At 36.3% G+C, this 17,323-nt stretch overlaps 1 protein-coding gene across 7 annotated transcripts in view; it reads right to left on the minus strand.

The window, feature by feature from the left end:
• KDM6A (lysine demethylase 6A) overlaps positions 1–17,323 on the minus strand; it is a 213,089-nt gene that overhangs the window by 98,702 nt on the left and 97,064 nt on the right. For all 7 annotated transcript variants that reach the window (XM_077888741.1, XM_077888743.1, XM_077888744.1 and 4 more), the window contains exons 5-6: positions 14,477–14,535; positions 5,598–5,718 (exon numbers count right to left, since the gene is read on the minus strand). In XM_077888741.1, the coding sequence (XP_077744867.1) occupies positions 5,598–5,718; positions 14,477–14,535 (180 nt within the window). The remainder of the gene's footprint in view (positions 1–5,597; positions 5,719–14,476; positions 14,536–17,323) is intronic.

Here is a 17,323-nt window from a genome sequence, read left to right on the forward strand (position 1 = left end):
TTCCTTCTGCCTTAATATCTTGGCATAAAAAATATGACAATAAAAGTCCAGAGTCCACGAAGGGTCTAAGATCAAATCAGACACCTGGAAATGAAGTAGTTCCTGGAATAGAGTAAGGTAAAAAGCAAGTGGAAATGGTATTTCACTCAGTAGTTTCATGCTGTGTATAACAGTAGAGGGGAGACAAGCTGAATGAACTGGTGAATGGGAATGTTTGGAGAAAACAAATGCACTGCCAGTTTGTCTAGAAAAAAAATTCTGTTAAAAGGTGATAAATAAAACCAGCCTCTCCGCCCCTTCCCAATTTTTCCAGCCTACCCTATGATACGCATTTATCATTTTATAGCCTCTTCCATTTCATTTATCTATTCAAGAAACACTAAGCACTTGGTACAACGCCAAACTAACATCCAAGTCTCATTTGAATTCAATCTATTTCCTTCACATTGTCCCTGCAATTCTCATCTTCCTCTTTCTTATTAACCCCTTCAAATCAGCACTTATCATCTTTAAATACCAAATAATAAGGGAACTTATACTGGTATCCAGCCAATTATCCACAGGTCCAATTAAAAAGCCATACTCTTGGGCAGCCCCAGTGGCGCAGCCTGGGGCGTGATTCTGGAGACCCGGGATAGAGTCCCACATTGGGCTCCCTGCATGGGGCCTGCTTCTCCCTCTGCCTGCGTCTCTGCCTGCCTCTCTCTCTCTGAATGAATAAATAAATAAATCTTTAAAAAAAAAAAAAAAAGCCATACTCTTTACCTTTAAAATTCAAAAAAGTTCCAATGTTGTCATATTCCAGGCAAACTTAAATATATAAATAGTAGGGAGAATTTCTACATCATCTTCATTAAATTAAATAGATTCACTGGCATTGACTGACTGAAGAATATGGGTGTTATTACATCTTATTTTGCATTTCCTTCCTTCACATGAGGGAAATAATTAAGAGTCTGCCAGGATGTAAAAATTAGAGGCATGTCTTAGAAATGACAAATCCACCATTTGCTTCAACGTGGATGGAACTGGAGGGTATTATGCTGAGTGAAGTAAGTCAATCGGAGAAGGACAAACATCATATGTTCTCATTCATTTGGGGAATATAAATAATAGTGAAAGGGAATAGAAGGGAAGGGAGAAGAAATGTGTGGGAAATATCAGAAAGGGAGACAGAACATAAAGACTCCTAACTCTGGGAAATGAACTAGGGGTGGTGGAAGGGGAGGAGGGCGGGGGGTGGGGGTGAACGGGTGATGGGCACTGAGGGGGGCACTTGACGGGATGAGCACTGGGTGTTATTCTGTAGGTTGGCAAATTGAACACCAATAAAAAATAAATTTGTTATAAAAAAATTAGAGGCATGATATAAAATTATTTGTCAAAATTAGAGTACTTTTATTGAAGTAATGATCATACACTGCACCTCAAATATATAACAAATGTAAGCAAATATCATTAACACCATTAAAAAGTAATGAAATAAAACTCTGAATTAATTATATGGTGTTAAAGAGGCAACCAAACCTACTTGGGGGGCGGATATTATCTGAAGCAGAGAAGAAAAAACAACAAATACCATGTAGTAATGTCATCCTGGAATGGACTCTGGTTCAAATACTATTAAACTAGTTAATAAATTAAGAAGTGGTACCTCCACCATTCACTAAACGCATAAATCTTTATTGGCCAATCTAATGGAAAAATAAGCTGGGCATTAACTTCACATTTCTGATGATGGGCACTGTAGCAAAAATAAAAATATTAAATTCTAGGATGGGAAAATGGATTTCATAAATAATATCTATTCTGGTCCCAAACGGAGAACCTTCAGATATATTCAACAAACTAAGAACTAAAAACGGAGGCTGAAAAAACTTGCCAGATATTTTCATATACATATATGTGTGTGTGCATGTATGTATGTGTACATGTATATAAATTTATTGTTTATAATAATCTTGTAGAGTGGGGACAGTTACTCCAGTAACTACAGACACAAGGAGGATCAGAAGAGTTAGGAATCAGGGCACCTGGGTGGCTCAGTGGTTGAGCGTCTGCCTTTAGCTCAGGGCATGATCCAGGGGGTCCTGGGATCAAGTCCCACATCAGGCTCCCCACAGCAAGCCTGATTCTCCCGCTGCTTATGTCTTTGCCTCTCTGTGTCTCTCTCATGAATGAATAAATAAAATCTTTTAAAAAAACAAAACAAAAAGAAGAGTTAGGCATTTTGCCCAAGGTCACACAATTAGTCATATGGCAGGATCTAATTTTAAACCCAAATTTGCTTGCTCTGAGAGGTGTTTACATAGTACCAAAACAGAATGAATCAGTTTCGGAGATTCATTTTACCAAAATGTAAAAAAGTTATTTACCAGGGATATAAATAAAACAGAAGGTCCTGGAATCCATTTCAGGTGTAGGTGAAAATAAATCTATTATGAAAGTATACTGCATTTTATCATTGAAAACCTGTATACATTATATTCCTCTTCAAGGGAGGGAAACAAAATGAGTTGAAGACCTGATCTCTAATGGACATCAAAATACTTTTTACCTATCCCTCACTCCTCCATCAGATAGGAACAGTGTATCTAGGGAAATGAGCCCTGCTCAAAAACTGGCCTAAGAGCAACCATATCTTAATAAGGAATCAATTGAGAATGGCCATATGGCCCATTTCTGGCCAATGAGATGCCAAAAGTATTCTTGAAGGGATCAACAGCAAGTCAGGATCTTTCTCCTTTATGACATGATGATCAGATATTTACTAAGCACTGATCATACACCAGCACTATACTAAGCACCTATAGCACTACTATCTTTCTATATGAGACACGAAAACTGAATCATCTCACTTTGTATCCTGTGACTTTACTGAATTCATTTATTACTTCTAATAGTTTTTTGGTAAGGTTTTTAGGGTTTTCTACATTTCACTTTGATTGTACCCAGCAACCAGCCTTAAGAATAAGCCAACACAGAACAGAGAAGAAAAGGAATCCTTGATGAAACCTTGGATAGGCTGACTCAACCAATCTTGAAGGCTGTATTTCACATTATACAAGCAATTTTTAATTGTTACTTTTTAATTTTTAATTGTTACTTTAATCAGCTTCAATTGGGAGTTTCTGAGCATGCAGGCCAAAGCATCTATACCAATAAATATGCTTCTAAAAAGTTTCAGTAGCCAATCTACTTTAGGAAAACTGAAGGCCACCTAAGGAGAGAGGGACATATCATTCCTTCTGATTCCTATGCCACCTAAGGAGAGAGGGACATATCATTCCTTCTGATTCCTATCTTCATTTGCACTAAATGCTAAGCACTTAGAGTACTACCTGAAATACCTCCTCCTTGACTAAAAATGATGATGTCTAAAATTCTCCTTTTGAAAACAGGGAATATTAGAGAGAGAAGCCTTAAAAGAAACCAATGTCAAAATGAAACAAAAATCAAAGGCAACTTTCTCATTATGGGGAAGAGAAATAGCAAGGACTCCTAAAATTCTTATCTATGTTCACAGAAATGAAATAAACATCAGGATGATCATCAAGTATTTTAACAAGACTGTACTTAACATTTTTGCTACAATTGCTATGACCTGAAGGTTTGTTACCCTTTTTATGCCTAACAAACAAAAGCTATACACAGGAAGTCTCTATTGAACCTGAGTAAGCAACAATACTTCCAATTCATCATGGAACACTGTCCAATACTGTTGCCCCTGATTAAAAAGGATTTTAAGTATTGCTATCTTCATGGAAGCAGAGCTTGGCATCCACAGAATTATGTAAGACACCACTGTACTGATGTTCAGAGAGCCAAATTCTATAATATGGGACATTATCTGATTATTTTTTCCACTCAAATATATTTCCAGAGCAACATTTACCAAACTGCTATCAAAAACATATCTGCCACATAGAACAGTCATATTATGACAACATTATAAAGGGATCAAATAAGTTCACTTTATATTAGACATAATAAGAATCTTTCTTAGCTAATATATACTGTGAATGGCCAAGAGGAGGTTAAAATACTCAAGGTGGCATATCTGAAATTATTTTCCATTTCAAATCCACTCACATCCCATAGTATATACAGTTCACTCTTGAATAACACAGGTTTGAAACTCCATGGGCCCACTTATTTATGGGTTGTTTTTTTTTTTTGCATAAATGTATTTTCTCTTCCTTATGATTTTCTTAACATTTTCTTTTCTCCAACTTACTTCATTTTAAGAATACAGCATACGATACATATAATATATGTGTTAAGCAACTCCAGGTTATAGATGAGGCTTTCAGTGGGTTATTAGTAGTTACACTGCTGAGGAGTCACACGCAGGTTTTCAACTCGGGGGCGGGGGTTGCGGGGGGGGGGGGGGGCACATAACCCCCACATTGTTCAAGGGTCAACTGTTTGAGAAATGCTGCTCTACATTTGAGGAAATCTGGTAATTTCCAGGCATCCTTCACTCTCCACATTACCTAATTTTACCTTCGCGCCAATTCCTCAAACTGCACTTACCTTTGACAACTGTGTAATCGAAATACTTCACAATCTACTTGGTTTTAGTGTTTTTGGTTATATATCACTCTTTCATATCAACACTGTTTTTTATAAACTCATGAAAGATAGAAACAGTAGTTGCATAATTGTCTACTTTAAAACTCTAGAACAATTAAATATACCTTTAAAAAAACCTTCAGTAGGGCCTTCTTAGTGAATTCAAATTCAACCTACTGTAAAGTCTTTATCATTCTTTATCTCCCTCCCACCCCCATTTCAGGATTAAGATAATCTGCAGTGGAGACTTACAACATGGCAACCATTATAGTCTTAAATTCACAACAATTTAAACTTTTTCCTAGAACTTCTAGTCCTTCAAAAAGCAATGCTTTTGCTGTATAGGAATGCACTATTTCTATGAAAAGCCCAGTAAGACCTAAAGTGATGGCATAGACAGCACAAGAAACTCAATTAAAAAATTGAGAAATATCAAATTTCCACTGAAAGTAAAATATTTAAAACAACAATATATTATCTTTTCCTAACAATGTTTATATTCACGAATGAGCAATTCAAATGATTTGCAGAGAATACTTTTTTAATAATTTAGATATGGGATGTGTCCTGCTGGTAGAGGTTGACGGAATTCTAGTGAGACCCATGCAAAGAAATAGGCCAGGTTGGGATCACAGATACAGCACCATTAAGCAGCTGGACCTGACCTATATAGTGGCCAATCATTTATAGTGGACTGATTTAGATGTCCAAACTGAGATTGAAACATTCTTTTCCTGATGACAGACTTCAATTAAAACTTAAAAAAAAAAAAAAAGTGTAATGGTACCATCAGTTACCTATGTCTTAGGATCATAACTACTTTGTACCCTGAAACCCAACTTTGTGTATCTTCCAGTTCATAGCTGATAAAGCAGTTCTTTCACCTAAATTTTCAAATTTTCTTTTGAAGTGCCAATATAAATTCCAACATTTCTCAATGCTCTAATATTTAACAACAATCCATCCCCCAAAAAAATGCACAAAATGAAACATTGTATCTTGGAAAAAACTCAATAACCTACCTTTAAACTAGACTCATAGTCTGTATTCACTTTGAACATAAGCCCAAGTCGTAAATGAATTTCCTTGGCTCGACAAAAGCTGGGATCAACATAAAGCACCTCCTGAAATGCTTTAATTGCCCTGAAAGAATATAGACATAAGATATCTTAACTTTTTAACACTTGCATGAATTTTTGCTTGGTAGCACAGTTTAACTTCTGCTTTATGTAATACGGTTTTAAAGAAAATGTGTTTTACATGAATGTATTAAAAAAAAAAAGACTTGGAAGTGTACCAGGGTCTTTTATATAATTGAATGTATATCATCTAATTTAAAACAGGAGAAGGAAGATCAGATGAATGTATAATCAATTATTCAAATAATACTTTATGGCTTAATAAAATTCTCAGTTTAAATAACTGATTTTACTGTTTCTGGAACTTCCTAGGGGAAAGAAGGGTGGGACAGATAGTTTCGTTTTTTAGAGAAGAGAGATTAATCCTGCTTCTAGTCTATTCTGTAGGAATAAGTCTTCATTTTAAAACTGTCTTTCATATTTAGATTTATAATCCATATGTACCTTATTTTTTATATGGTCTGAGGTCAGATTTCATTTTTTCCATATAGATAGATATCCAATATCCCCTGCATCATTTGTAGTAAAGACCATCCTTACCACAGCTCTGCAGTGCCACTTTGTCCTAAATCAAGGGTCCATATTCATGTGGGTCTGTTTCTGGGTTCTCTATCATCTATCACTTTCCATTCGTTTATCAGTCTATTTTTGGCCCAAATTCACAATTTATCTTTTATAAATGGTCTTGATTACCAGTAGAGCAAATACAAGCATAAGGAACACTTTTCACTGAATATGTATTTTCACTGAATATGTATTTTATACACCTTAATTTGATCATGTAAATATACTACCTACTAAAAAATAAAATCATAAGGAAAAATGTCTACTTTGAATTTTGAAAATTGTAACACCAGCTAGAGCAATATGTTGAGCATCATTTTAAATCTCTCCACAGTATTTAGTTAAGACTTATTCCAAGTACCAGCTAATATATTCTTTGCGAAGCTTTTATCAGCTATTCTCTGCCTCTACTTATCTTGAAGGTGGCTATTTAGAATCTTATACAATTCCAAAAGAAAAGTCAACCTTTTATATGAAAAGTTGAAAATATTGTTAACACAAAACAGAGCACAATACCCTCTATGTCTTTTAAGTAACTTTATTTTGATTTATGCATTATCTATTTCCCAAAAAAAACTATGTGGGGCTATGTACAGGTTTATTATAAAATTAAGGGTTCTAAAGGGTAATGTTTATCATGAGGGGTGAGGACAACAGGCCCGGCATCAGATACTTTTATACCAGGTAAAACTACTTACTTACAGAAGAGAAGGCTGGGATCTATGTTTTAGATACCTTTTTAAGTGGGTGGGTGTGTATGTGTTTTATTTTCTGATGTGTACAGGTAGAAGAGGGGAGTCAAAGACCTGACAGAAAAGAATTGGTGTAAATTACCATTTTCATACAAAGGCAGCTTTCTGTTTTTCTCAGACTTCAAGTTACTCATCTGCGTGTTAAGAGGCTCTCTTTGTACTTTTCTCAAAGCTTTCTAATAGGAGGAGGTACAGGGCAGCCTCTGTTATTCTCCTGGTCATGATTAGTGCTACCACCTTCTACTAATAAAAGAGGCAATTGTTGGGGGCTGGGGGTTAGCATATAAAAGGTTAGGAAGAGAACAACTGCAGGTGTAAATGAGGCCAATTAAAACATGATACAATTGAGAAAGGGTATGCAGAGGTTTGGGGAAGCTTTTCGGCTAAGAGCAATTTTTTATTTCTTGATCCAAATGATAGTTATGGATGTTTATCTTACAAATAATATGTTAAGCTGTATACTTCTGTTTATACATTTTTAAGCATGTTATATTCTGTAATAATAAAAATTGAGGATAATGCTTCATAAAATCCTAATGAACCTTAACTTATGAGATGGGTCAGAAAACTCTCTTGTGGAATGGTCAGAACTAAGCGATGTCCACACATGCCAATAAAAAATCCAGGCAGGCCTGAGTCAAAAATATGAACAAAAAAGAAAGGAAGTAGAAGACAGCAAAGAAAAGAGAAAAAAGAAACTAAGAAAGAAAAACTGTCTAGGGAAAGGCATGTGAAAGAAGCAGTGAGGAGAACACAGAGTGTCAGTAGCAAACCCTTGGGAGAAATTATTTCCTACTCTTAGTTTCTATTTCCGGCCCTCCCTCTAAATCCTAAATTTGTAGATGTGTTTTACTCCATAGGTACGTTTGGTGCAGACATCTTATCCAAGTAGTTCACAATGTCACACAAGTGCAAAGAAACATAGGTTTAGGAACGCCTGGGTGGCTCAGCGGTTGAGAGTCTGCCTTTGGCTCAGAGTGTGATCCTAGGGTCTGGGATGGAGTCCTGAATTGGGCTCCCATAGGGAGCCTACTTCTCTCTCTACCTATGTCTCCGCCTCTCTCTGTGTATCTCTCATGAATAAACAAATAAAATCTTTAAAAAATAAAAAAAGAAACAGGTTTATTTTAACAAGTTTTCTATATATGTTAACACACTGAGAATTAAAAAAAAAAATTCAACCTATATGCAAAAACACATGTTCCAACATACTAGTCTGGGCTACCCTATATTTATTCCTTAAGGACTACTGAAAGTGCCCATGAGGGGCACCTGGGTGACACAGTTGGTTAAACGTCTGACTCTTGAATTTGGCTCAATTCGTGATCTCAGGGTTGTGAGATCAAGCCCTGTACTGGGCTATGTGCCCAGGTTAGGGTTGGCTTAAGACACTCTCTCCCTCTGCCCCTTGGCCCCCTTCCACAGCTTGCTCCCTCTCTCTCTCTCAAATAAATAAATAAATTTTTTTTTTAAGTGCCCATGAGATGGTGAGGCCAATATATATCAAATCATCAAGTTCTTCTCATCGTTGTTTCAAAGTATTCCTCAAATTCATTACCTTGCAGATCGAATCTTCAATATCTCATGACTAGATTACTGAAATAGATAGGCTCTTTTAAGAACTACCTTTGCTCTGCTCTGGCATACCTATGTCTCCTCAAACATGTGGTTCCTGTAATAGCCTACTGACCACGATACTCTAAGTTAATCTCTATGTAGCATTTAAGATCTGTAAACAGTACCCAGTACCTATTAAAATCTATTCCCAGTTATGACCCAACACTGTTCGTCCTCAGCTGTGACCTGGCTATTTCAGGAATTTCTTTATGCAAATACTGGCCCTCCTGACTTCACTGCTTCTCCTCAGAAGTCTCCTGATCTGAAATATTTTCATTCTTCTACTTTACCCTAAACCCACTATTACCTGAAAGACTGACCACCCAAACTCAACACCAACTATTTTTTACTTAGTGTTAACCAGCTGTTAGGTCCACTTTATAATCAAATCATTTTATTCTCTGTGTAGTGGTGTACACTATCTCCAGTTTTTCCAAATGGCCTATTCCTTGAGGTCCACACTCCTCTTTTATATTTAATTGTCTAAATAACATAGAAAATGGTTAACTTTAATAGATGTTTACTAATGCCATCACTTTTATAGTTGGTTGACTGGGCTTCTCGTAGGGGCAGGACAGCAATGTTCCACAGTCTACATACTGAGCTCCTCTCGTCTAACAAAATATATCTAGGTTCATTTTCATTTCCATTTCTAAACTTTTTACCCATCTTTCCAGTGTGCTTCCTCAGTTTTTCCCCACATTAGGGGGAAAAAGGGAAAAAAGTGTGTGCCTGTGTGTGTGTGTGTGTGTGTGTGTGTGTGTGGAAAATAGGTACCATTCAGACTACATTCTAATTTTGGTCATTTTACCACGTGCTTATCTCACCAAATTGCATGTAGCCAGAGCATGACCTCGGCACCACAAACTAGACTAAAAACATCAACACATATAAATTCTGCTTACCTCAGGATTCTGATGACACAGAATTTTAGAACATAAGAAATAGCTACCCAAAACTATAAAATATTTTCATGATACAATGCCTGGAAAGGTTTATAATTTTCAAATATTAAAGCATATTCTCTAGCAATAATTTTAATAATTTTGGTGATAAAAACACTACATTTTTGGATTTTGAGAAAAAAATGCCAATAATAATTATGCACAGCATAATTTGTTTCTAGAAAGTCATTAAAAAGAAGAGCTTCCTCAGGACTTTACCAACCTGTAGTAAAAATAATGATACTAACTAAACGTCCGTAGCAGTTTCAGTACATTTGGAAAGAGACATAATAAAATTTTTAACTTTTTTAAGGCTAATATAGCTGAGTCCAGAGATTTCCCTCAGGGATATCTGAAGGGATAAATGGTCTAATACCACAACATTTGATACTAATAAAAGAGAGAATATTCTAACTCTAAATCAGTAATAGCATGTAGACACACAAGACACAGATAATTCCATACATACATGTTAGGAAATATAGAGGTTCCTTTTAAATGTGACAAATGAAAGATTTGATGAAGTAATCAAAGAAACAGGTATGGCAGGAATTTTAACAGGTGGAGATCGTAGGTGAAGGCAGACCAAACACAGTAAATGGCACAAAATTACATAGGTAAAAAAATGCTCAATATGGGGTGCCTGGGTGGCTCTGTTGGTAAAGCATTTGCCTTCGGCTCAGATCATGCATGATCCCAGGTCAAGCCCCACGTCAGGCTCCTTGCTCCATGAGGAGCCTGCCTCTCCCTCTTTCTCTGTCTCTGTCTGCCTCTCTCTCTCTCTGTCTCTCATGAATAAATAAAATCTTTTTTAAAAATGCTCAATACGTTTTCAAGGAAATGTTAATACAGTGTGACTGACAGAAAAAAAAATGTATTTAGGGGAACAGTAGGCTAGAAGGATCTTTTGAGGCTGAACCAGAGAGGACCTTAAATGTGAGGGTAATTTAGAAATAACACACAAGGGTTCTTCATATTACCATTTGCTAGTGTGTTACTTCATTGCTTTTTTTGCTCTTTCTAGTCAGTCTTCATTTCATCATCCCAGACAGTGAAAGATATTTTTTCCTTCCCTTCTTGCAAAGATGTATGTTTTTATTCATAATTTCCCTGAAGCTTAATTAGCCCAACTCTTCCAAATTCTCTCTGGCAATCTATGTGTCACTGGTAAGCATAACTTTACCAAAACTGCCTTAGTCAAATGCTGGTTTTGTCAAAACAGAAGCGTACATAATAAACAACACATGTTAACATGAACTGTTTCATTTTAATGGAACTAAAACTTTTCATCTAAGAGCATTATTTTGTATTATGATAGCTCAAAAATATTTATTAAATATTAAGTTTTTGCCAGACTCCATGTTAGACAAGCCTCAGGATCAATGGTGGCAGCACAAGGACATGAGGTTTATTTGCACCCAAAGTGGTCACCACAATGGAGAACTGAGATTCCTACACTTTTAAAGTACACTTGTGATTGGTACAGTGCTTGAATCCTTAAAAAAAAGTCACTTGTAATGTGTTAATACTTCTATGTTTCTAATCTCACCTCCACCTCCTTCCCCTAACCCTTTTTAATGTCAACAATAATCACTCTATTTCCTTACAGGCCTATCAATTAGATTTGGGAGCTTAATTTCCAAAATCCTATGACTCTAGCACAGAATTAGGTTATCTCTTAGATTTGCCACCATAGGACCCTTCTGATACTGATCAATGGGAATACAAAAGGTTGCAGGTTAGAAAGAGAAGACTGATAAGCATTTTGAGATGGATATATTTAGAAGTATGGCTGTAAGCTGTAGTAATTTATTACTGTATTGCATTTCAATTCCTCTCAAACAAGGATACAGGTTTCTCACTATAAGGCAAGAAAAAACTCAGTTCAAGGCAACCCTAGCAATGTGCCACCTTCATGAGCAAGAACAAGTGAAGGCATGGGCATGCATTCATGCACCTGTAAAAAATTGGCTTTATAAAAGACTGGTTCTAGCATTCTGATGTACGTATTTTACCTTGTACTTCTATGTCATTCTCCTTTTGGATATCTTTTTAACTCTGGTCCCACATTACAGAGTAGGATCAACAGCAAAATTGCTAAGTCCAATGAGGATGTTACAGTTGCTCTACTACTTTCTGACCTGGGCTCCTCTAAGAGAATGCAACTGAAAACTGGAAAAACTGACCAAACAACTGATCTAGAAATTAACCAATAAAATCAACTCCAAAAGAAACAATGGGCAGAATATGGCAAGAAACAAGGCAAACAAGTTAGCAGATAAAACTGTACTTAGTAAAATTGTTCTCAGTAATATTAAGTCACCATCACCAACCCCAACATACGTTGGTCACACACATTATCATCAAATACTTAATCTAGCAAATGCCAACAGGCACCATTACCAAGTACCAAATTTTACTTAAATTACAAATATACTAAAGATAAAGCATCCTGAGACATCCTAGGCAGATCCTTAGAGTTGACAATACAAAAAAGGGCATAATACATTCTTCTCTAGAAACATTTTGTCAACATATCCTAAAATTTCATGTAAATAATTTCAGAGAAAAGAAAAATGCCTGATCTCAGCAATTAACAGTTACTTAAAATAAAACCAAATAAAACACAGTTTTAATCTAAGAAGTTTCTAACACTTAAGGCTGCACTCTGAAACTCACCAAGCAACTACTCCATGCTTTCTAATTCTGTATCTGTTCAAGAAATAAGATAAGTTAAAGGTTCGGGCACAAGAATTTGTGAAAAAAAACATCTGACCAGCAAGAGAGAAAACACACAGCTAGGATGGATTCAGACAGGGTGTGAAATATGTCGTTTTAGGAAGCAGCTAGAGATGAAACTTAAGATGTGAGAAATGGTGGTGACCAGGACATGATCGCAGACTAGAGGGCATTTGTTAATGCAGACATTGCATTGTCCTTGCATCATTCAGTTTCATTTCTTAGGTCAACTGAAGGATACAAAAATCATATATAGATAAGGAGTCCTTGATACAATGTTCCACAGCTGCAAGTCCCCTAAGTAGACATGGTCATGTACTTCTTAAAGTAATCCAATTTTGAACTGATGATGGTTTCACTTCATTACTGATTTTACATCTGTATCTACAATCTACAGGGAGCTCATAAGTTATCACAGGTAGGTGAAAAAATGCTGGTGTGTGGTACACGTGTCCATTCCTAAACTGTAAAGTTCCTTGTCTCACGTTTCATCTAAATTATTTCTGGCTAGCCATAAAGAATGTAAAACAACGTGCCCAGGAGAACAACTGCGAAAATGGATTAAAAAAATATCTGTCAATCTTCAAACCTATTAACAGTGAATAGAAAAAACATTAGATTGGGGAATCTGAGCATAATCTCGCTTCTGCCACTAAATAGTTACATAATATTCAGTTACACACCTGGCTTTCGTCATCTACAAAATTAAGGAAATAAACTAAGTTATCTCTAAAACTACTTCTGGTTCTAGAAGTTTAGAATTGTGTTTTCTATGAATAGGATCTTCAAGAAACTAAGACTATTTTAAAACAGTCCTACTCTATCCTTGGTTTTAAATATGGTGCTCCACAGTAACGGATAATTTAAGAGAAAAAAATTACAAAGCTTCTTTATAAAGATCAATTAAAGTTTTGTACAGTTTGCATAAGTGATCTGAATGATTATAATACTCTATATATACACACAGGTATTCTCTAACAATGCAGTGCTGCCACAGATGATCAAAACCCAACAGAACCAAGAGCAAAGACATAAGAAAAGACATATAGAAAAAGTCATCCAAGTCTACAGTTTCATCTTTAGGGAAACCATACTGAATCATTGCCAATGCATATTTAAAAGCTCTGTGATAAATACCCAGGGCACCCAACAGGTACATGACAGGATTATAACCTTTGGCCAAAACCTTCCTTTGGACTCTCACAGCATTCACTCAGGTTAAAATTATGGAGAACAGAAGGGACTCTGACCAAACCAGAGATGTTTCAAATAAAAAATGTCTGGATAGGGCTTTTTGGTTTACAAAATATGCATTATCTCATCTGATCATCAAAACTCTGCAAAGTAGAAAAGACAAGTGACTACAATGCACTTAAAAAGAAAAAAAAAAATCACACACACACACACACACACACACGGGGAAACAGACCTAGGGAGTCTATTTAACTCAAGATCAAATTAAGTGACAGTGCAGAGACCAGGTTATCTATCTTCCAACTCAAATTCTATTATGTTATTTCCATTGAAGAACACTATTACCTTGTCTTGTAAACAAGAAAAACAATAACGGGACGAAGGCCTTAACAACAGGGCCCTACACTTTACAGTTTATAAAATCTTATATATTCCTATCATATTTAATCTCTGACTCTGAAGTACCATTATTCCTATTTTATAAATGAGAGAATCAAGAGCTTGTAATCTGGTACCTAATTACTAGAAACTGGAAAATACTAATGCACACATGCATATATATTGACCTATGTGTGTTGGGGAGGTGGAGCAACCAATCTTGTATTTTCCAGTTTCTAGTAACGAGGCTTAGTGACATTAAAATATCTTGTATTGGGCAGCCCGGGTGGCTCGGTGGTTTAACGCCACCTTCAGCCTAGGGCATGATCCTGAAGACCCGGGATCGAGTCCCATGTGAGGCTCCCTGCATGGAGCCTGCTTCTCCCTCTGCCTGTGTCTCTGTCTCTCTCTTGCTCTGTGTCTCGAATGAATGAATGAATGAATGAATGAATGAAAATCTTTTAAAAATAAAAAAATAAAATATCTTGTATTTATTATACATACACACACAATATCAAACAAAACAAGCCATTTACTAGAAATAACAGGAGTTATTAGTTTTATGTCAACTTACCAGTGAAATGCATTGTAATGGAAGTAGACCAAACCAAGACCATATAAAAAGGCAGCATTCTGTAAATAAAAGGAAAAAGAGACTTTTAGGAAAAGCATTCTCTAATGCAATGTTGTTATTAATATACAGTATCCAAGGTGTTTTAAGTCATTAAAACTATCCTGTATTACAATATATTTACAATATATTTTTAGAACACCAAAATAACAGTGATGAGTCAGCAGATGGCACATAATCCAATCAAGTTGGAGAAATTCTTTGGTTTCTTTTTAATCAAACCTGCTCTGAAATAAAAAAATAAAAAAAAAATTGTCAGCAGAATTACATGGGCATATGTAAAATAAAAACCTATTATTCAGGGAAAAGAAAATGCTTGGATTATACTATCCCATTCTCACTTGCTTGCATCTGTATTTTTTTCTCTGGTTCTTTGTTCCTTTATGTTCAGGGGCTGCCAGGAAGGTAGTTAGAATTCAAAAGAAATGCACAATATAAACCTAGAAGAAATTTTGATATTAAAAAAAACATACACACACACACACAGGCTAAAATGACACCTAGCCATTAACATTTGAAGGTTTAGCATCAGTGATTCCTGGGCACCTGAGTGGCTCAGTTGGCTAAGCATCCAACTCTTGATATCAGCTCAGGTCATGATCTCAGGATCATGAGACCCAGCCACGTTGGGCTCCCTGGTTAGTGGGGAGTCTACTTGAGATTTTCTTTAAAAAATAAAAAGTAACTACACAAAAGTGAACCCTTTTGTAGTACAAATCAGAAAGATAGCTTATCCAGACTCATTTGGACCTCTGGCCTCCAAATAGGAAATAGCTAGCTACTCTCCCCTTTTCTAAAAAGGACCAATGTTTGAGTATCTATTACATGTTTTACCAATACATAAGCAAATCTGTTTTAATAAACCTTACCTGTTTAAAAATAATAATAAAGCTTTCACAGTAATCCTTGTAAAGATATTTCTACAAACCTATATTCTAAATCCTGAAAATTTTAGACTCTTAATAAAATGCTTCTTGCCATACAGTCTTAGGCTGTATTTCCCCAGAAGCACAACTTGAGACAGAAGGTTTTAAGTATAAGTAGTTTATTCAGGAAGGTGGCCTAGGAAATACCAGTAAGGGAATGGAGAAGTGAGGCAGGGAAGGGAGTAACACCAATAAAGGATGCAGTAATGGCTGGTTATACAGCTAGGACTCAATTCTGCTGGGGATCTCTAGACAGTATGGAACATTCCTAAATCATCTTGCCCTGGGTGTGAGGGACTAGAGTACTTATCCCACAACTGCTATCAGTCACAGGTTATAGAGAAAAAGAATTAGTGATGTTTAAAGTATAAACAAAAGTGTAAACAGCTGAGTGACTTTTTGGCCTGGAACTGGGTTCTTTTTTGTTGTTGTTTTCTAAAAAACACCAAACTGTGCTTTAGAATTATATTGTGCACTTCCTCTGAATTTCAAGTACCTTTCTGGAAACACTGAAAAATGTTTCTTAAGTACATCTTAAAATGTAATAAATATAAAGACTTAATTTCATTAAATCCTCATTACTCCCCTCCAAATTTCCAAATGAGAAAATTATATGCTACAAGAGTATTCGCAGATGTGGGGATTCACAAAGGTCTCAAACAACATCTATTTCAAAAGTTTATATTTTTACAATTTCTAAAAAATTTATTTGGAACTGGTTTTAATCAGGATCATTCCTTTACCACCCCATCCCCCACTCCCTGAAATAAGTTGAGTAGTAAACTCTCAAGGATTAAACAAGCCAAAGTGATTAAAACATACTTCCTCTGCTTTCAAGAAGTATGCAACCTAGTCTGTGCAGGTGATGGCAAATGGGGAGAAGAACAGTGTTGTTAAGAATACGGGAGTAGTTAATTCAGAGTCATGAAGTGTTCAACCCAGAAAGTCTAGATTTGAAAGACAACTATCTTCTTATATGAGGGAAATGGCAGGGAAGGGAGCCCAGTTGAATAGCAGATTAACATCTTTCACCAATTTAATTACCCAGAGAAGGTGGTGTGGGGTGTGGTGGAAATATGAGTTTACTGAGTGGAATTTCTGCTTCCAAGAAACACCTGGCATTCTCTCAACATCCTTACTTTGTTCATAGCCTATCATTCCCACTCTAGAAAATTTTACCCTATCCCTGCCACCTTATAAATTCCACCAATTATTTAAGATCCACTTTAAATGGCATCTTCCCCCATGAAGCTCTGCTGCTCCTCCTACCTCAAACCAAAAGTAACCTTTCCAGCCTCTAAATCTGTCCTCCACACAATGTCTCTATCTTACATTATTAATAGTAAGAACTTAATTTAATGCAAAATGCTAATAACATCATTTCTTTTCTTTTCTTTTTCTATTTATTTATGAGAGAGAGAGAGAGAGAGAGAGAGAGGCAGGCAGAGACACAGAGGGAAAAGCAGGCTCCATGCAGGAAGCCCGACATGGGACTCGATCCTGTGTCTCCAGGATCAGGACCTGGGCTGAAGGTGGCGCTAAACCGCTGAGCCACCCGGGCTGCCCACATCATTTCTTTTTGAAGGTTCTAACAACCCTATGAGGTGGTGGAGGGCTTCCTTTATAGAATAAAGAAACAAGGATAAGAAAGATTAAACAACTTGCTCAAAAAGACAGGTACTAAGTAGCGGACATAGGAACCGAATCTAGGCCTGCCTCCAGAGTTCACTCTCAACTACTGTACCTTTGTTATTTGTGTACTAACTAAACCCCATCTCATCAGACAAAAATGCCACAAAGGCAGGAGTGCTAATCATGTGCGTATCCCGTTATTACCTAGCACAGTGCCTTCTACACAGAGACA

This window comes from Canis aureus, chromosome X, assembly GCF_053574225.1.
Source record: "Canis aureus isolate CA01 chromosome X, VMU_Caureus_v.1.0, whole genome shotgun sequence".
NCBI classification, from domain to species: Eukaryota; Metazoa; Chordata; class Mammalia; order Carnivora; family Canidae; genus Canis; species Canis aureus.